This window comes from Gnatocerus cornutus, chromosome 9 (assembly GCF_029298725.1).
Source record: "Gnatocerus cornutus isolate USDA-ARS CGAHR chromosome 9, icGnaCorn1.1, whole genome shotgun sequence".
Classification (NCBI taxonomy): domain Eukaryota; kingdom Metazoa; phylum Arthropoda; class Insecta; order Coleoptera; family Tenebrionidae; genus Gnatocerus; species Gnatocerus cornutus.
The window spans coordinates 4,144,842-4,164,419 of record NC_142241.1 but is presented as its reverse complement, the minus strand read 5'-3'; the positions used below and the strand labels follow the sequence as shown (position 1 = coordinate 4,164,419).

General features: G+C 40.7%; 4 protein-coding genes across 13 annotated transcripts in view; 3 read left to right on the top strand and 1 right to left on the bottom strand.

Annotated features, from left to right (window-relative positions):
* The window catches only part of mmd (disintegrin and metalloproteinase domain-containing protein mind-meld), a 133,461-nt gene extending 113,923 nt beyond the window's left edge, over positions 1–19,538 (top strand). For 3 of the 10 annotated variants that reach the window (XM_088044965.1, XM_088044963.1, XM_088044959.1), the window contains 12 exons: positions 7,150–7,296; positions 9,964–11,095; positions 11,159–11,393; positions 11,442–11,631; positions 11,685–11,844; positions 12,615–12,753; positions 14,029–14,175; positions 14,629–14,700; positions 14,928–14,998; positions 16,082–16,473; positions 16,525–16,901; positions 17,006–19,538. In XM_088044965.1, coding sequence (XP_087901091.1) covers positions 7,150–7,296; positions 9,964–11,095; positions 11,159–11,393; positions 11,442–11,631; positions 11,685–11,844; positions 12,615–12,753; positions 14,029–14,175; positions 14,629–14,700; positions 14,928–14,998; positions 16,082–16,473; positions 16,525–16,901; positions 17,006–17,264 — 3,321 coding nt within the window. In that variant the 3' untranslated portion in view covers positions 17,265–19,538. Of the gene's footprint in view, positions 1–7,149; positions 7,297–9,963; positions 11,096–11,158; positions 11,394–11,441; positions 11,632–11,684; positions 11,845–12,218; positions 12,325–12,614; positions 12,754–14,028; positions 14,176–14,628; positions 14,701–14,927; positions 14,999–16,081; positions 16,474–16,524; positions 16,902–17,005 lie in introns of all 10 variants that reach the window. The other 7 variants (XM_088044960.1, XM_088044962.1, XM_088044964.1 and 4 more) reach the window with 7 other exon arrangements.
* On the top strand, positions 1,606–3,062 carry LOC148167936 (phospholipase A1-like). The gene is made up of 6 exons (XM_088044952.1): positions 1,606–1,695; positions 1,741–2,016; positions 2,063–2,419; positions 2,466–2,664; positions 2,716–2,934; positions 3,053–3,062. Exons 1-6 carry the CDS (start codon positions 1,650–1,652, stop codon positions 3,060–3,062), a joined length of 1,107 nt encoding a protein of 368 aa, XP_087901078.1. The 5' UTR covers positions 1,606–1,649.
* Positions 3,026–4,181, top strand: LOC148167935 (lipase member H-B-like). The gene is made up of 4 exons (XM_088046058.1): positions 3,026–3,101; positions 3,159–3,428; positions 3,475–3,831; positions 3,881–4,181. Exons 1-4 carry the CDS (start codon positions 3,068–3,070, stop codon positions 4,120–4,122), a joined length of 903 nt encoding a protein of 300 aa, XP_087902184.1. The 5' UTR covers positions 3,026–3,067; the 3' UTR covers positions 4,123–4,181.
* On the bottom strand, positions 5,117–6,125 carry LOC148167934 (lipoprotein lipase-like). The gene is made up of 3 exons (XM_088044950.1): positions 6,074–6,125; positions 5,751–6,029; positions 5,117–5,700 (listed from the first exon to the last, which is right to left on the bottom strand). Exons 1-3 carry the CDS (start codon positions 6,123–6,125, stop codon positions 5,117–5,119), a joined length of 915 nt encoding a protein of 304 aa, XP_087901076.1.
* Positions 19,539–19,578: the final 40 nt, after the last annotated feature.

The following is a 19,578-nucleotide window of genomic DNA, read 5'->3' as shown; positions in this document are numbered from 1 at the left end:
CTACACCGTTCCGTTTAATTGTCTTGATTATTAAATATAAAAGCTCATTTTCACGCTTAAACACAAAAACAAATCGTACATAAATCAACGCGTAATTGGACATGATAGTTTCAAGGACTCGGATTTGCCTAATAAATATCATTTTAATCCTTAATAGAGAGATAATTAAGTCTTTTCATTGCTCCAATCTTATCAACGCAACTCACAAAGGGATTAATTTTTGCTTGATGTGTTATTTCGAAACACAAAACAAACACAGACGTAAATTCGAGCCGTAATGAACTGTTTCTTTCCCGTAATTGCTTCATTTATAATAATAAGCAAATTAAAAGATAAGCCCTGTGTTGCTATTGCGACCACATCGTAACTTTCTAGGAAAAAAATCAAATCAGCGCCATTCAAAGTATTCACGTTTTCCCTCATTTGTGTAATGGAATTTTATCATTTGTTGAAAAAAAAAAATGCTTTGACAGGAATACATTGCAGAATTTTGAAATGAATGCGTTTGCGGAATGAACAAAAACAACTCGGCATTAAAGACCAACACAAATATTTACCAAAAATAGACGCGCAATGTTTTTTGCAATGAACGCAACCACAATATTGCTAACAATGTTCACTCTATTATCCGGGGAAAAATTAAAATTCTGTCAAATGCGTAGATACTAAAACATAACAGCTAATGAAAAAGGAGTTGAGTAGATTTGCGCGAATTACAGTGGTCGCTTAATTAAATATACAATTTTTTCCGTCTTCAAAGTCGAATTTAGTTTAAAAATTAAATGAAATAAAACGAAAACGCTGAATGCAATTTTCACGAAACCACAACTAATTTTTTGCAGGGGATGATTAGATCGTGGCCCTAATATCGATATCATTTTTCATCCAACATATTAAATGTCGCTGACAATTTAAATTAAAACGGAATTACAATGCCAACAAGGTTTCATTAAACTCGTTTATCATTCCGTTGTAGTAAACTATTGAAAATTTAACACACTAAAAGCGCAGATTTTTTTTACTCGGTATATTTCCGCTATAGGAAATACATTAATTCAATTCTTTCTGCACCGTTAGAGTTTTATTCACTGTTTTGCACTTTTATTCTCTTTGCGACGATGAAATATTTCTGCTCGTGCATGTTTTTTACGTTTTTGTGTAACTTTAGTAAAATTTGTTTATTAATGAATTATACTTTGCACAACATTGTCATTTCTCTGTTTTCAAACAAGTCTTCCGTATCAAATTACTCTTGCATGTTTGTGTTGTTTGAGTAATAAAACCATAATTAATCTACATAAGAATTGTGGGAATTCAAGCAACAAAATTCGGTAATCACGGCGTAAATTCTTATTTTAACTTGGATTTAAATTCAATTAAAACTGGGTGTTTGCGAAATTATCGATCCGATAACATAATGTTAATTATTAACAATTAAAATTAAGGGCAAGTGCTAATTACGCACTCTTTGCATTTGTTTAATGATAATTTAATACCATTAATAGCGGTCATATCTATTTAAATGTAATCGTTAGGTCGTTTAGATTCTCTCAAATCGAAGTTGGAAGATAACGTAACAATGGCAATTACGAAAATAGTACCAATCGTGTCTGGTGGGTTTCTTTCATGCTTGCAGAGATTTGTAGAAAATGAACGCGTTAATACAGACGTGTGTTTTATTAGCCGTGGCTACAGGTAGTTTCCTCTATCTTGAACGATAGCCCCAAAGTGTTCTTTTAGTTATTGTGGCCCAGGATGTGACATTTTACATGTTCACCAGAGATAACCCTCACGATTACATTGAAGTTGCACCTAAAGATGCCCATTTCTACGTCGGTGATGATAGGGAAGTGGTGATTATAATCCATGGCTGGACAGAAAATCGCACAACTCCTTGGTATGAGCCCTTAAAAAACGCCCTATTGTACCGGAAAGACTACGTCGTCATTCAAACAGACTACCACAAGTTTGCCTCTCAAGGATATCTCACGGCCGCTCTTGATTCCCCTCGAATCGGTAAAAACAACGCGACAACTAACTGAATCTGAAATCCAAATCACAGGTGAAGAAATCGGAGATTTTGTTATTGGACTGGCTAGAGAGGGTGTTCCTTTGTCTAATATCCAAATCATTGGACACTCACTCGGAGGACAAGTTGCAGGGTTCGCTGGTCACTACGTCCAAAAAACCATATCTAAAAAAATCCCCAAAATAACAGCTCTAGATCCTGCTGGACCTTTATTCCAGGACTTTATCAAACTCCACAAAAACGCCGTTGATCGGGCAGCTGCTGACATTGTGGTAATCATTCATACAGATCGTTTTGAGTTCGGACAACGCAACACCATTGGTACCATTGATATTTTTCCGAATGGTGGATACGCAGTCCAGCCTGGATGTCCGGAAGGGAATGATGTCAGTAAGTGGTCATGTGCGATAAAGTTCTGCAGTACTACCAAAAATAGAATTTTGTAGCCACCATCGGAGCTATTGGTACTACATCTCAGCATTAGAAAATCCAGGAGCGTTTGTTGCAACGAAATGTGATAGTTACCAGAGGTTTCTTGCAGGAAAGTGTGGAAGAGAAAGAACAATAGACATTGGAGGGGATGTTACGTATAACGATGCAGGGTCGTACTTTCTAAGAACCTCGGCGAAGAAACCGTACATATTGTGAAATTTATTGGATACGCAACAATAAATAAAGCAAAACAGTTTTCTGGTTGTGAAACTGGCGCGATTTCAGCTGACACTCACTTTTTCATTAAAAAACAATTCCCAAATTGCCACTTTACTAATTCATCGTAATTCGGTTCAACCTAAATTGCATAATAAATACGTGGTTTGCAGGCATATACTGGTAGCTCATAAAAGAGGATTAAGTAAATTATCGCAGCGTAATTCAAGAAATTTGAAGGAGTATGCAAATACGCAGTAAATTATTCCATGGGGAATAACAAGTGTGTTATTATGAAACAGAACATTTTCTAAATACCTCATAGAATAATATGTACTTATATGAACGCGCACTAGAATAAACACTAAGTTTTAGTTGCACGTAGGTAAAATGAAGTTTTTTGTACTGCTTACCATAACCATCAGTAATAATAACTAAACTTAAAAATAACCAACATAACTTTTTAGTTATCTAGTTTCAGCTACCGATGCGTATTTGGTCCAATTTTTATTATACACGGCCGAGAATCAAGACGACCCTGTAATAATAGGTCCAAACAACGCCAGCGAATATGTATCAAACAGTTCGGAAACTCGAATTCTAATCCCTGGATGGTTGACAAGCAGCAGTTTTGAGTTAACGTTAAGACCCGCACTGTTTTCTCGTGGGAATTTTAACGTTATCGTTGTCGATTATAGTACCGTTTCTAAAGGCCCTTACGTACAAGCGGTTTTAGCTACGCCTCAAATCGGTAAGAGCTCGCGATTTTGTACCTAATCTACAATTAATTTAATCAGCTGAACAAATCGGAGAACTTGTTTTGAACTTGACTGCAAAAGGAGTGGCATTGAAGACCATTCAACCGATCGGTTTTTCTATTGGAGCTCACATTGCTGGTTACCTTGGTGAATACATTTTCAACAAAGTGGGTAAAAAATTACCAAGGATAACAGGGCTGGGTCCCATGGGACCATTATTTGAACCGCCCTTGGTAATAAATGGGAGACATTTAAACGCGAGTAATGCAGAAGTTGTTGTTGCAATACACACCGCGATGGGCACTTCTGAAACTGTTGAAACTGTCGGTACTGTTGATATTTATCCAAATGGGGGCGTTGGACCCCAGCCAGGGTGCCCAATCAGGAAATTTCCTTGTAAACTGTTTTTTTTTAGAAAAGTTTCGAATCTAACACAGTATTTTAGACAGTTGTAGTCAAGATAGAAGTTGGATGTTTTATTCAATCGCTGTTGTGAATCCTGGGCGGCTTATTGCAGCGAAGTGTGCAAATTATAAGGACTTTTTGGACGGGAAATGCAACAAATCAAGGAAAATTGATATCGGTGGAGATCTAACTAAAGCGGATGCAGGGAAATACTTTTTGGCGACATCTACAGATTTGCCGTTTTCGTCGCTTCCCGCACCAGAATCCAGTGGTGCTAAATAAATAACATGTGGCAGTTGAGCACATTGATATCTATCTGAGCACCATAATCAATAAATAGATATTATTAATTGAGGAATATTTAATAAAAAATGAGGTAGTTTTGATCACAACATCTCAGCGGGGCGGAACTTTCTTACGTTTGTACATTTTAACGAAACTACTCCAAGTTGTGGTATCAGAAAATCCATCAAACTGACGACTTCCCTTGAGGTGTACTCCAGTTTTGACTCATCTATTTATGCGCTAAGCTTGGTCACAATTAATAAACTACAGTATGTCCCTGGATTGAGTTCACACGAGGGAAAAAAAGTTTATTTTTCATTTTACAAAAAAATGACAAATAAATAACATTATTTGCTTATTTCAAAACAGATAAATCTGCAATTAAAATTTCAAAATTATTAGTTTGAACTCTTAAAATTAATGTTTTCAGTTTTTTTATTTATTAAATTTTGTAATCGTATTTAAATAATAGCAGGCTGTGAATTCACAATATCAAATAGTGCATTAAAGATTAAAGGAAAATTTACCCAATAATGCCTAAATATTAAAAAATTGGAAAAGAAGTGCAATTGCATCCTTAACAATAATTGAGAAAATTTCGAGTCTTAAAGAATTACCAGTTCAATTCTATCAATCAAATAGTGGAAATTGGTTTGAGTTAAGGAACAAATTTAATTTTTTTGACATTTTTTGCAAAATTAAAAATAAAAAAGTTCTTCGTTATTTTTTGTTTTTTTCGATTTTAAGAACACAGCTTGATAATATTAAAGTTTTAAATAAAGATTTATTTATTTTAAATTAAGCAAAAAATATTATTCTTTTGTCATAATTTTGTAAAATGAAAAATAACGTTTTTTTTTTCTCTTGTGAACTCAATCCGGGGACATACTGTATATCCGTTGTTCCAACTAACACTAAAAACCATATTTATCCATTACCATTAACTCTTATATTATGAATACTAGGAAATCGAGCGTTGAAGCACAAATTATTAAACTTTAGTTTTCCCATACGGCTTCTTTGCATTAGTCACCAAGAAATAATCCCCAACATCATCCATTCGAAATTCACCCCCCAAATCTACCCTTTTATTTCCGTCACACAACCCGAGAATCAACGCGATCTGACACCAACATTGCGTGGCTAAAAGAGTCCCTGGATTTTCCAACGCATCTATAAAAAACTGGGAACTCCTTTCGTGACTGCACATCACCCAATTAATTCCCCCATTAATAGGACACCCTGGTTGAACAATAGGGCGGCCGTTTGGGTAAATATCCACTGATCCAAAAGAGCCATAATACCCATATGCCCATGTATCTGTATGGATGGCAACAACAACTTCAGCGTCACTTTTACTCAACTTTTGCGTTTCCGGTTTTAAAATATCCCAAAAAAGAATTCCTGCAGGATCTAATCCCGTGATTCTCGGTAACTTTAAACCGTACTTCTGGAGATATTTCCCTGCAAATCCTGCGACGTGACTTCCCAGCGAGTGTCCAACGACGTGGACGTTGCTTATGGGAACGCTGTGATTTTCTACCAGGTTTATGATAAAGTCCGCGATTATTTCTCCTGCAATTACGGTTTTATTAGGGATTTCGTTGATGACGTTTGCATTTTACCAGTTTTAGTGCAGTCGTAAACTGCAATCGGGTAGAATTGTGAGGCTGGTTTAGCCCAGTCGACTTGAACGATGCTGGTTTTAGTAGGTTTAGATAAGAATGCGTTTTTTAAGTCTTCGTACCACGACCTATTTCTGTTTTCCTGCCAACCATGGATAAGAAAAATAACAGCAGAGTCTGCGTCCACCATGGCATTTTCTTTAGTGATTTCAACGTAATTTTCCGGATTTTCCGACGTGAATAAATAAAAGGTTACGTCGCTGTCTTCGAAGCCTACAACTATCACGCAAAGTTTAAGTGAAGCGCATCATTTGTCAACTCACCCAAAGAAATAAATGTAAAAAGGAAAACAGACACAGTCCATGAAAAAAACATTGTACTGATTTGGAGTTTTTTGTTTTCTGGACGCAGGTTTAAGATAATCTTGGATTAAATAGAGGTGGATGATCGCAGTAAATATTTACTCTTTTCAAATTGGACTATTATGAAAGGGATTTTATGATAACCACAAGTAAACTGTTATGGTATACTGAGAAGTTTAGTCTAACGACCGGATTGAAGGGCTTAAATATCACAAGTTTGTTGTTATTGGATTTAGTTTCAGATTTAGCAATGTTGTTGCAGCTGTATTGCTTTACATCAATACAACGAGGGTTAATAACGGCAATTAGGGAATCCAACAAGGTGACAGAAATAGGAAAGTAAATTTCAAGCATCGGAAAAAATCAATGTAATTTACTAGTATCCACGAACTATGCAAATTTTCCGGAAACATAATTTATTGCCTCATTATGTTCACTGTTTCCAGCAATACGTTAAAAATCTATCGGAAACGTTAATTTATTTGCATTTAATGATAATGTTGTGCCACAAACGCACGTTTGAATATTATCAGAGCATTATGCATATTCAGGACATTCCCAAAAATGACGGGCATTTTATAGTCCTGTTCGAAGCATCAGTTATGAAATGAAATAGTTGATTTTGACCCAAGGTGCGGTTTTAATTTCCAACAAATTTGCAAATCACGAGAATAACAAACAAGTGATCGTCATAAATCATTCGACGTAATGTAAATTTCACACATTTGAGTCTTGAACGCTCTCGATGAAAAAATTAATTAAAAAAGCAATCAATATGGGGTGCGGTTTGAATCAAACAATCTAAACTTTTCCGAATCAGAAAATAGTGTTAGTCAATTAGATTGGAGTCGGGTTAAAGTAAACAGAATTTATTTAAATACCAAATCATCCCTATTAGCTTAAGGGAGTATCCATTAATGGAACGACAAGATTTGAATTGGACCTCGGGACCTCCGATAATAATTAAATCGAAGCCGAGCTTTCGTCGAACGTCACGTTTACCGAACAAGATCTAAACTATTAACGTCTTTTGACAGGATATCGAACATTGCTACTACCACGGGACCGTCCAGGACTACCCTGGTGCCACAGCCGCCTTCCACACGTGCAACGGTGTCAGCGGGGTCATCCACGTGGGCAACGAGACATTTGTCATCCACCCGTTCTATGGAGGAGATCTCTCGGTCAGTACTTATCTAAACTTATTTCGGAACAATGCAGGCTGCTGCTACAAGCTCACGACAATTAATAAAAAGTGTCGGTGAAATATTCACGGCTTACACGAAACGGTAATTAAGGCGAATACAGTCTGGCAGGGTCCAGAAGCAATTACAAATCACTAAAATCGAGGGGCGAATTCATATCCCGGCTATTATCAATTAAAATGCCAATCTCCGGTCAGAAGAATGCGGCGGAGCAAGGTCCACCAACAGTCGAGAGAATTTTAATAAAACCGGCGGAAAATCGCTAGACGCATAAGCAAACATAATTCCATCGGCTTAAGCGCATCGGCTTTATGCTCTCTAATGCTAAAAATGACCGCTTGCGACGATTCAAATGCCGAGTTTCACTGGATTAATTAAAATTAATTGGAATAAGTTTTAATGAACACGTCCGTACGGATGTCTGGGCTCGGTGACAACTGACAGCCAATTACCCCCATCCCTTTTTGGTGGTACACCAGCCCTCTTAGAAAGCCCTGTCGATAACACGAACACGATTAAATCCGCCGTGCCATCAAAAACTTTTCCTCAATCAGATGTTAATTTAGTAACGTCAATACCAAGGGTTTGAAAAAGGATTGTTCGACTTTCAACTTTTCAACCTTTAATTACACAAGCTGTTCTAGAAATGAGTGAAACTTTTTTTAGCGGCTATCCAAATTGAGTTTATGTCCCAACGAAAACACTCTTTCTAAACACCCGTAAAACCCGATCAAACGTTCTAAACGCTGAAAGCAACGAGTCCATTTTACGATTTCACAGATGGCCCGTGGATTTAGGAAAGCCCCCGTACTCAATTACACTGAATAATTGATATTAAACGGTTTTATCGCGGACCGTAATAATTTATAGACTAAATAAATAAAAAAAAAGACCAGGGAAAAGCGCTTTTATTAGTCCTCTATAAATATCGGGAAGAAAGCCTTTTAAATATTGTAACTCTTATACTTTTATGGGGGGCGATCTATTACGGTGAGTATTGACGCTAAACGAGCAAAAGAAATGGGGAGGTGATGTTTCTCTTTCGCTCAGCTGTCAATGGAGCTAACCTAAATGCTGTTTACAGGGAACCGGGACGCATAATACGTTACCCGATAAGAGATTATGGCCTAATAAACTACAAACACATTGAGAGACCCCCCTTAAATTATTACAACCCCAATTAATCGTTTTCGGGGAACATGGATGCCCGTTGTGATCCTAAATTTTTCCAAAATTGCGATAAGGGTTGGACTTTTCAATTTTTATGGGTCTCAGCGCCATGAATTTCCAAAGTAGTTTCATCTAATTTTATATTTGTCTCTAAATTTCTTAGTAGCCAACGTAAAAGTGTCGTAAAGCTTCCTGAAGGATGGACAGTTTTAAATGGTACAAACGTTGAAGAGTCATCATTTATTTCTGTGGCTTTTAACCCATTTCTTCTTTGAATATAAAAATTTCTCGAATTTCCTTCTCACCCGGACAAACTTGTAAAATAAGTCGTTTATTAGGGGCTGAAACTGTCGTGATTCTAGAAAAGAGTGTAGAGAATGTCCTTAGTCCTTAACACCGCCGATTAAATCAATCGTTGAAACTGTGACATTTGAAATGTCCGGGTTTTTGTCCGTAGATCGAACGAGGTCCCCCAGGACCGTAATTATTCCTTACGAGCGGCGGCTGTTTGTTTTTGCTTCCGTCCCCGGGTCTTGAGATCACCCAATTGTGTCTTGTTCTAATTATATATGTGGCATGTATACTCGTCGCAGAGTTTTCGTCCCAATTAGGCCCGAAAGTGCTGCAATCCCGTCATAAATTACGTCCCATTGTGTACGCAAACACGCAGACTTGAGGATGACCGGTGATTTTTTTCCAACAATCTAGCGGTTTTAATATGCACCACACGGCCCCAATTACAATGCGAATTTTAATCCGATAAGCTGGTTTTCCGTGCGCGGCATTCCATCGAAACAATGGTAAACGAACAATGAGCTGTCCTTTTATCGCATAATCTGCACCACCATAAAATTATAAAAGTTGAGAGTTTTGCGAATGGACGAAAGGGGCAACGTGGCGGGCACTCTGCGCTTGAAGTAGTCGGAATTAACGGCCTAATCCTCTTTTAATGGCCACACTGGCGTGTTTCTAATCAAGGGATTGCTCTGACCCGTTTCGTCCGCCTCAGACAACATTCCCAGGGGACCAGATGCTTAGCTGATTGTCAATTCTAGTTGCGATAGACGGCCATTATTCCGCGTGCCGCCGTTTTTAACCGGAATTAACGACGAACGCATTATGCACAGCGTCCTTTCGGACACGGAAAACCAACACGCCCCGACAACGAGGGGAACGAAGACGACCAACGACGAAACAACGCAAACAGAAATAATTACGTCAACGTGAACGGGTGATGCTTCTAACATATCAGGCGTACGAGAGCCGGCTAATTAATTATCAACAATATCGTTCTAATTGGAACGGACACGCAAACACGCCTGAACTGGAGCTTCTTTCATAAAATAACAAAATGAGCGAAGCACTCCAGGGATTCGCGATGGGTCCTTTTCTTTATTTTTTAAGCGAGCTTGCAGCGGCAGACCTTAGCTTCCGTTGCGGAACCAAATGTGACTGCACAGCTTCACTCTTTTTTAGCAGAAACATCCACACGTGATATTTGAAGCTCGAACGAACGCCAACAAAGGTTGCGCCAATTCTGGGAACATGGAATGGCGTTTGAACACTCACGCTGGCTTCTTTCCGACGGAAAACCTGCGAATAAGACGTGACGTTCGCGAAGCAACCAAATACATAGAAACAGCGATCGTGATAGACAAAGCTATGTTCGAAAAACGCAACGGTAGCACTCGAATGGACGTGGTGCACGACTCGATCCAAGTGGCCAACATCGCCGATCTGTACTTCCGCACTCTCAACACAAGAGTGTCGGTGGTGTACATCGAAACGTGGCAAGGTGGCAATCAAGCTCAGATCAACAGGAACGAAGATATCGGTCGAGCGTTGACCAACTTCAACGACTACACTTCGAGGAAATTGTTCAAGATTGATAAAGATACCACCCAGTTGCTCACGGGGGAGGTTTTTGTCGGGGGCGAGGCTGGGATGGCGGTTCCTGCGACAGTGTGCACTGCCAAAGCGGTGGGTATCAGCGTGGATATCAACACCTACGAGCCACATTTACTCGCGGGAACCATGGCGCACATGATCGGACATAACATAGGGATGGGGCACGACGACGGGAGAAAAGAGTGCTTCTGCAGAGATTGGCATGGGTGCATCATGGCGCAAGCAATAGTGGGGTTGGACAACGTGCAACCTTATAAATTTTCGGAGTGTAGTCGATCGGACTACATCGACAGGTTGAGGACGGGGAACGGAATTTGCCTTCTCAACAAACCGAACGAACTCGAAGTGCGAAGGACGTGCGGGAATCGGATTGTTGAAGATGGAGAAGACTGCGATTGTGGAACTATAGATGAATGTCCTAGTGTGGATCCTTGTTGTGATCCGATAACGTGCAAGTTAACCACGGAAGCGCAGTGTGCTTCTGGGCCTTGTTGCGATAAGTGCATGTTGATGCCGCGAGGCGTTGTGTGTAGAGAACCGTCGAATGAATGTGACTTGCCGGAATATTGCTCGGGAGACAGCGGAGAGTGTCCTTTGGATGTTTTCAAGAAGAATGGTCATCCGTGTGGATACCATGGATATTGCTTTAACGGGGTCTGTCCCACATTAACGCTGCAGTGCCAGAACATCTGGGGCTACGGTAAGATTTTTAGAAATGGTGGATGCGCCCGAAATCATTTCATCATTTTAAACGTCTGTTTAGGTGGCACCGCGGCCGACGAGCAATGCTTCGAAAAGTTCAATTCAAAGGGTTCGATCAATGGCCATTGCGGCAGCTCCGGAAGCGGTACGTTTGTTAAATGCTCTCCCGAAAACGTCAAATGTGGGACCTTACACTGTCAGAAAGGTAAAAGACAGCCTATTTTGGGTCCGGGCGCTGACCAACCTCCATTCTCGAGGACATTTATCACCATTCAAGGGACGGAATACGAATGCAAGTGAGTATTCGAACAATGTCATTAAGTTCAGTCATAACCCCAGACTAGGTCTATCCACAGGCCTTCCGGCAGCAACGATGATGCGGAGACCCAGCGAATGGCCGGCTTAGTCTGGGACGGAACACCGTGCGGCGAAAACCTCATTTGCCTTAATCAAACATGTTCAAGCATTTTTCCATACATCGACCAAACAAAGTGTCCTACGAATAACAACAATGTGGAATGTTCGGGCCATGGGGTTAGTTTCGTAGAGACAAATAAAATTCGTGTGTTTGATGTTTGCGTTTTCAGTTCTGTACGAACCTGAACAAGTGCTATTGCGACTTGGGTTGGGGCGGGCCCGATTGCTCCCTTCAAGTGGAAGTGGCGTTGGCGCCGATGTCAACGCGACCTCCCGATACCACTCCGATCGACCTGACGAAGAGCATGCAGAAGAAAGAAACCCCCTACGGTAGGTATGCGTGTGATTGAGGCGTCCCGAAGGAACGAGTGCCGTAACATGTGTCAAGCGGAAATGCGTTCGACACGCTGCCAAGCCGGGTGTCGAACGTCACTTCTTGACTTGATTTAGTACAGACACAGAGCATATTATGACGGCCACACGGTGGGCAAAACACGACATGGCCAAAATTCATTTAAAATATGAAGCAATTTTCATTAACTTGTAATCATTTATTCAGAAGGTGGAATGCGAGGTCCTGTATTAAGGGCAGATTAAAGGGAGCAAATAATAGTAAATGTACAAAGTAAACAATTGGAATTTTGGCCAGCAGCAAAGAGTCTTTGCCCCTGTGAGTCGGTTCAGGATTTGCATGTCGTTCGCAGGCAACAACAATTCGAGCAACCTGGAAACACTGACCATGGTGTTCATCCTTGTAGGCGTGGTGAAGGGAGTCTTCATTTGTTTTGCCGTAGTGGCCGTTTGCTACAGGTACCTAGAAGATCGTGACGTGATCGAGTACAGTTTGCGCAATGTCCTGTACATAGGCTTACATAAACGTGACACTATATTTATATTGTATCGATATCTAATGTGTTTGCTCTGTGTGTACTGTATATACCGACCTCACGATAACTTGATGATAAAAAATACAATGTGTCTTGTATATTGTCTCATGGTGCTTTCCTTCTCTCTCTTCGCCTGTGTGTTGATGCATGATGACTGACAACGCCGTGCGTCGCACCGCCGCCTCCCTCTGCGCTGCGCTGCTGGACCATCAGCGGACTATCACGGGTCCAACACGATTTTTCTCGTGGGTACGCTCATGTCGGTGGTAGGGGGTGTGTTCATTCTGTTTGCAACTATGGCACTATGCTACAGGTCAGTCGTAGTACACAAAAACTTCTCGCTCTGTCTCAGGTTAGTGAGCAGACCATCCAGGTAGCGATCCACGTTTACTCAGCATCCGCTGTCGCTTCTTACGTTACGTTGCGATGCGATCCGTTTTACTTCTCGTTTCATTTGCCTCTAAGCTAGATGTGTGTAGCTGTACGAGCGCTCTCGATGACCGATCGCCTCTAGATCTGTCACTCGAGAGAATATGTGTCTAAATGTGTGTCTGTTGACTCTATTACCTTGTACGACGCACTACACAGATTTACAATGGGCCGCATCGGGATGCTCGCAGACCCGGCGGCGAAATACGAACTCAACGGAAACGTCAATCAAACGGGATGATGTATCGACAAGACGGGAGCTAAAGTCGAAATTATTACAGATTACATCGACTACATATTGAACGACACAGATACTTCCATGCTTCACACATCTTAAGGCTCTATGACTATGTAGTCATAGCGCCTTGACACCTGAGGCCATTCAGTTATCAAAATTCCACATCCTTGACCTGGCGTGAATCGGTGACACTCATTCCCCGGTTCTCCCGCGTCGGCCGAATGAAAATTCGAAATCACGTCAACTTCCAATTTGAGTTCGTATTTTACGCCAGTATAATTGACGCAGTCAATAAAAGCCCCATCAAGTTGGACGTCATTTTAATTATGAATCGTGTATGGCAACCCCCTCCCACCGTTACAGAATGGGATGCTGCGGTAAAATTGTAAATCTTTATAGCAGAAAAAAACTCATGCATGCTGCATGCGCCATCTCTCTTCCGAAAAAAACGAAACACCTTCAAGTACTACAGATATTTGGCGGTCATGTCCGCCGTTTGGTGGTGTTTTGTCCAATGCACGAGCTCTGGTTTTAATGTCATGTATATATGCATAAGTGCGAGTTATGCAATGTGGGAATGTATGTTTCTGTCTCTATTAGCCACTGCTGCCTTATGAATGCGAGCAGAGTGTATGCGCCCTTTCAACCCCCCCGAAATCACCCAACACAACACACTTACATAAATTATTCCACTCACAAACACGCAGCTTCCACCTGCAGAGAAAAAACACAAACACGTTTTTTTTTCTCCACCAATCTCACTTTTTTACCACATAAGTGGGCATGTCCTCTGTACTCTTCTTTATGTTCGTTGTGAGGCCCGGCGAACCGACTCGACTCATCCGGTAAATTTCATACACGGATCGAGTCGTCTTCGTCGCGTCCTTAAAGCTCCATTATTAATCCGGTTCTTCGTTTCCCCCTCTTTTTACTCGGGTTATGTAAATTTACCACTGGAAGGAAGACAACCATTCGCAAATATGAAAAACCGTACAAAAAGCCTATTCCGAAAAACTACGTCCACACTGCTGGCAACCACTCGCAAGAGGACAGTTTAGATAACGCTAACAAGATCTTGACGTTGGGCGCTGGGGTCACAGCTTTCGGGTAAGTCATCATCCAACCCAAACACCTAGTGAGAATGACGGCAGGATGGGTGCCCATTTCGTTTTTTCCTTTCGCTATGCGTTTTTCGTTTTCCTTTTGAATGAGCGGTCATCTTAGAGATGTTCACTGTTAGGTCATTCTGTGGATGTTCATTTTAGTTGGTGAATGATTTTATGAGAAAGCTTTGTAAAACGGCATCGTCTCCTCTGTATAGATTTAAGCTGACGTTCGAAGCTCCAGAGAAAAATATTATTACAAAATCAATTTGACGAACTAAGCTTTAATAAATAATATTTTTTTAAAGGAGTTACAGCGGTTGAGCACTTTTCGGTACAAGCATATAATAAGGCAACCGTAAACAGGTGCCTTAAAGCTTGCACTCAGAAGTGCATTTCACCGATCATGTCAAACACTACAAATCCACAAAAATACTAAGACGCTATTTTTTGTCAGCCGGGCCGATTCGCAACGGGTGTTATTTCGCTCGTCGAACCACATGGGGGCCGGAGGACCATCCCATTACCAGTTAGTGACATTTATGTAATGTTACACTCTCAATGTTGCATCCAACTGTGTTTAACCACATTTTATTTCTGATTCGTTTTGGTTTTTATGCATACAATATTTCACCCCAAAATTTCTGCCTTTTCATTTTATTTTTGCACGCTTGCATGCCATCAATGTTTCGGTTGTTACCCCCCGACTAAGCACTAACCAAAACTGTTTATCTGTGTGTCACTCTGGACCATCAGGGAACATAAAATGCAACAGCTTAAACGAATGGGTGTTGGTTCAGCGAGCGAAGAGGACCAAGGACATTCAGGTATGTGATGCCCGTTTGCACCTGTTACAGTTAAGGGTTTGGATTAACTAAACGTTCGTTAAAGTTAAATTGCGTTGCACCACACTTTTCGATCTGCCAGTTAACTAACTGGAGGAAACGTAAGGTAATATAGGGTAACACAGTGTTTGACATTTTGAAAAAACCATTAGAAAAAAGCCAGAAGTTAAAGTGATTTAAAATGGTAATGGTACAATTTCCTCTACTTTTCATTTAAGTTTACGTTGCTCGGGTTATAGGAATTGCAAGCAAAACGAATTCGTTCGACGAATTTTACACCAGGCGAAAAAATGTTGTGTTTGAGCTTGATCAAAAAGTATGATAATGTTATTGGAAATTAAAAAAAACTGATTCTTGCTCGTGGAAACAAAAGGAATGTATGGAATCAAATCTCTGATGAATTTATCGCTCAAAATATCATAAATGTTCGGCGCAGTAAAGAAGTATTAAAAAGATTTTACGAAAATAAGAAGAAAGTGATTAGAAATTTTGCTGCGACGGAGAAGAGAGAAATCATGAAAACGGGCGGAGGTTCAGTGTCGTTAGATCAAACGAAAAGAGATGCTACGTTTGAATTAACGATGTCGATTAACATGAATTCACACCTATCGTAAGGGTACTCCAAACGTTCTTCTATCAACATCAACAACCTTAGGCAACAAGCTATCGATAAACGAAATCTCGAAATCGTACGGGTCGAAACTGTTATTTCTTGTACATACTTGCCGCGGTAAGCCATTTAAAATAAAATCTATTTCTTTAAGGTCGTCGTCGTCGTCCAACACCATTACATTGAAATTATTATAAATTAAAGCCATTTCGGCACTTTTTGAAGTCAATTTTTACAAAATAATGAACAATTACTTTATATTTAAGTTTTAAACCGTACCTTCTCCAGGGATTAAATTAACTGACAGATAGATGTCATTTATGAAAGATTAGGAACCGGTACAACGCAATCTATAAGTTAATCTGCGTTTAACTTAATCTTTAGACTTAACTGTAACCGGTGCAAACGGGCATGAGTCATTTTTAAATCGTTTTGATAACGTTTGGTTTTAACAGAAGAAGAATCAGTTTCGTTCATTGATCTTCAACACAACAATCTCAAGCTTCCGGAAAAGAAAGGAATTTTGAAAAAGCACGATTACTGTTTGTCGATGGGTGATGGTGCTCAATCCGAAGAGTTGATGAGTCAAGCGGAAGCTACGATGACCCAGCTCATGGCTGGCGGTGGTGCTTCAGAAGTGGAGCGCACACTCAAAACTTTGAATGGTTACCACGAAGATATTATAACAGCTTTAAGGAAGGCTGCTTCGCATCGAGGCACTTCCACTCCGTCGGGAAGCAGCAGTGCGTTAAGTGAAGAACTTTTACGAAGGAGTTTGCAGCAGTGCGCCGACAGCTACTCTGAATACAAGAGGAGCAGTAGTCAGGAAAAGGTTTGCGAACCACAGGTGAGGAAGTGGTCCAGTGTTTTAGTGTGATTACTAGTAGAAAAAATTTAGGTGGTCGTCGAAGCGGAAGAAGAAGACGAAGACGAGGTACCTCCGTGTGGTCCAATCAGAATCCGCAATTTAGAAGACTTAATCCGCCAACTCGAGCACCATTCTCGTCACATGAGCCCGAGCGGTTCTGAAGACATTCGAATGTCAGAAACGGAAGCCGATCGTCACTACCGCCAAGAGTCCTCCTCCGCCTGCAGCGAAAGTAGTCACCAATCCCATCGCGAAAGCAGGTTCGTTTATGGTCGATACAGACAGCCCACGGGACGGCTGCCCTATCCACACCCGCATTCCCACCACCAGGCGGAGGAGGAGAGCATCTACGAAAGCGCGGACCACGACAGAGGAGCTCCTTGCGGCGACACCCCCGACAGCGAAAGGTAATCAATATTTCCGAACCGCTAAGATTAAGACATTGAGCCTGATCTTACCGGATTCACCCCCGCTACCAGAATCTGGTAGTTCTATAGTTATTGTTTTCTAGTGATGAATTTATTCAAGCTCAGCAACAGATGGCCCGATGGGCGAGTGAGGACGCAATGGGACAGGCGAGCGGAAGCGGCGTCGGGGGCGGAGGCGCCGTACCACGAGAATACTTCCCGTCACCGAGCAGTTCGACGAGCGAGGAGCCACCGAGCATCGCCCGAGCGCCCGTCCCCGCACCGGGGCCACCCGTGGGACCCCCACATCCAGAACACGCCACCATCCACAGACCCAAACGATATCCGGAATATAAACACTGATAGTGACTAAAACAGGGTAGACTCGCAACGATAAAGCGCCCAGTGACACGATCTGTACATAACTATACGTGTGATGGTGACTGATCAACGTACTTACGTAGGGAATATTCTAAATTCAAATGACGACCGGAGGGCCCTGCACGACTGATTCATTTTTCTATTCTTTCATTAAGTTTCAAAATTCTATTCGTTAATATGAAACGGCTGCTATCCAATTCCAGCTTACTAATATATTGTTAAAATGTGTACTCAAAATCAAAATGCTAAGAGCCATTAAGGCGTGTTAAGGTAGCTGAAAATGTTTATTAAATATGAAAGTTTCTCGTAAGACTGGACTCAAAGATATTAACGAATTCGACGTTTCTTTGCTTTCATTCCTCCGTGCAGAGCTCTCGAGTTCGATCTTCTGTTACTAAACGTCGTCATCGCCAGGTAGTTAACCGCGTTCGCACCGAAACCACCACAAAAGACTGAACCACTGTCAAGACGACGACCTCGCCCCAAAAATCCCCACAAGAATCGCTGGAGTGACACGAACAGTTCTCCCCGTGTTAAGTGTTGTGCGGCCGACTTTTCCGGCTGACTTTTATAGTTGTTGACAATTGTTTACAACAAACAGTATTCATCTGCGACCGTGCATTTTACCAAAATTAATGAAAAGATGCATGCATAATTCTAAATCCGTGGTGTGTATAATGTTGGAAGATTCCCGATTCTGCCTTAGTTGTCGGCGCCCTTGCTTCCCTAGCCTAGAACGCTCGAGAGGTGACGTCCGCCTGAGAAAACGTTGAATAAAATAAATAAAAGGATACGAAATCGTTCCACGAGGCGATTTTTTTTATTCTAGTATGTAAGTTAGTCTCCAGTTTCTCTTTAGTGATATTTCACGGAGGCGAAGGCCTAAATCATCCGTTTAACGCAGTTTTGTTCAAGACAGTCGATTCGTGTCACCTAGCTCTACGCGTACGTTACACCAATTCTTTTACGTTACGCTACGTTGCATCAATTGAACTGTCTGAAGATTTTGTTAAAATATACATATTGTTGAATATTTTTTACGCTCTCCATCCATTTCGGTCAAGATTGTAAGCGAGCGTTGTGCGCGATTCGCCGCGAATTTGATCTTAAGCTGGGCTCACACTCGAATTCGCGTCATGGAAATCGCACGACTCGCTCTTGTACAGTACCTTTCAAAAGTCGTTGGTGAGTACAGTCTCCTGACGAATTGACATAGAAGATAGCAAATTACCCGATTCGTTTAGTGGTTGATCGTTGGCGCCGCGGTCCGAGTGTCCCTTTCATTCCGACATATCCTAAAATGGAGTTTAGGTCGCGGCTCAAGATCCTGGATCTCACCACGACTAAAACAATTCTAAATGCTCAGTAGAACAAGTCTGCAGATTTTAAGGAGACATATGAGAAAATAGTCCAGCGCAAGTAGTGTGCAATGTAAATAAGAAAAACAGTGGTAACCGTATGACGTTACAGGAACGATAGAAATTGTTGCATTGATATAATTGACAAGGTCCGCGCATTTTTTGTTTGCGGGGCTCATCGGTTGGCACCTTTGTTTCGATTGATTTTTTATATATGAGTTGTAAGTGCCTGTCTATGAGCAAACCGTTCGAACGACGAAAATCAAAGATGTTTGGTTGCTTTTTATCACGGCACTACGTTATAAATAATTGAATGTCAATTATAACGTCCAAATAATAATAACCTAAGAACAAATGTAAGATTCAGTTTCTGAACCAAAAATAATAATTGTGTAGCTTAGAAGTTGCTGTACAATATTCGTTTTTCAGTTAACTGGGAGAAGAACAGTGCCAAAACTGGTCCATCACACAATAGACACAAGAACATCGTTACTCATTTTTGCTGCCAAACACGCACGAACTCGTTTCTTTTTTTTTGCACAAGTGAAGGCACAATTTTCGCAAAAACACACAATTTGAAAGACATGACAACCGAATGTTAAATTATATTGTAAAGAAAAACCCAATGGAAAAATTGCTCATTGTTGTATTATTTGTTTAAATCTTGTACTCTCTATACACCATGTTATGTTTATAATCGAATATCTTATGACTACACTGTATTAATAAATTTATGTATGTTGAAGTTTATTTGTAAGAGGGTACAAGATTTCAGGGTAAAATATACAAAAATTCACGTGTATGCGGAATCACTTGCAAGTTTTCTAAGGAAAAACAGATGGATGTAAATATAGTGTTATGATGATATACACTGCCTAAATAAATAAATTATTACCTAGCGACGTTTCATTATACCACCATAGCGACCGTTGTTGGGT

Coding starts and splice junctions, on each gene's coding strand:
- LOC148167935 (XM_088046058.1), top strand. CDS start 3,068: ATGAAGTTTTTTGTACTGCTTACCATAACCATCA. Junction 3,102..3,158: donor ACTGCTTACCATAACCATCA/GTAATAATAACT, acceptor ATCTAGTTTCAG/CTACCGATGCGTATTTGGTC. Junction 3,429..3,474: donor TTTAGCTACGCCTCAAATCG/GTAAGAGCTCGC, acceptor TAATTTAATCAG/CTGAACAAATCGGAGAACTT.
- LOC148167934 (XM_088044950.1), bottom strand. CDS start 6,125: ATGTTTTTTTCATGGACTGTGTCTGTTTTCCTTTTTACATTTATTTCT. Junction 6,030..6,073: donor TTTTACATTTATTTCTTTGG/GTGAGTTGACAA, acceptor TTTGCGTGATAG/TTGTAGGCTTCGAAGACAGC. Junction 5,701..5,750: donor TTACGACTGCACTAAAACTG/GTAAAATGCAAA, acceptor CCGTAATTGCAG/GAGAAATAATCGCGGACTTT.
- LOC148167936 (XM_088044952.1), top strand. CDS start 1,650: ATGAACGCGTTAATACAGACGTGTGTTTTATTAGCCGTGGCTACAG. Junction 1,696..1,740: donor TTTATTAGCCGTGGCTACAG/GTAGTTTCCTCT, acceptor GTGTTCTTTTAG/TTATTGTGGCCCAGGATGTG. Junction 2,420..2,465: donor TCCGGAAGGGAATGATGTCA/GTAAGTGGTCAT, acceptor TACCAAAAATAG/AATTTTGTAGCCACCATCGG.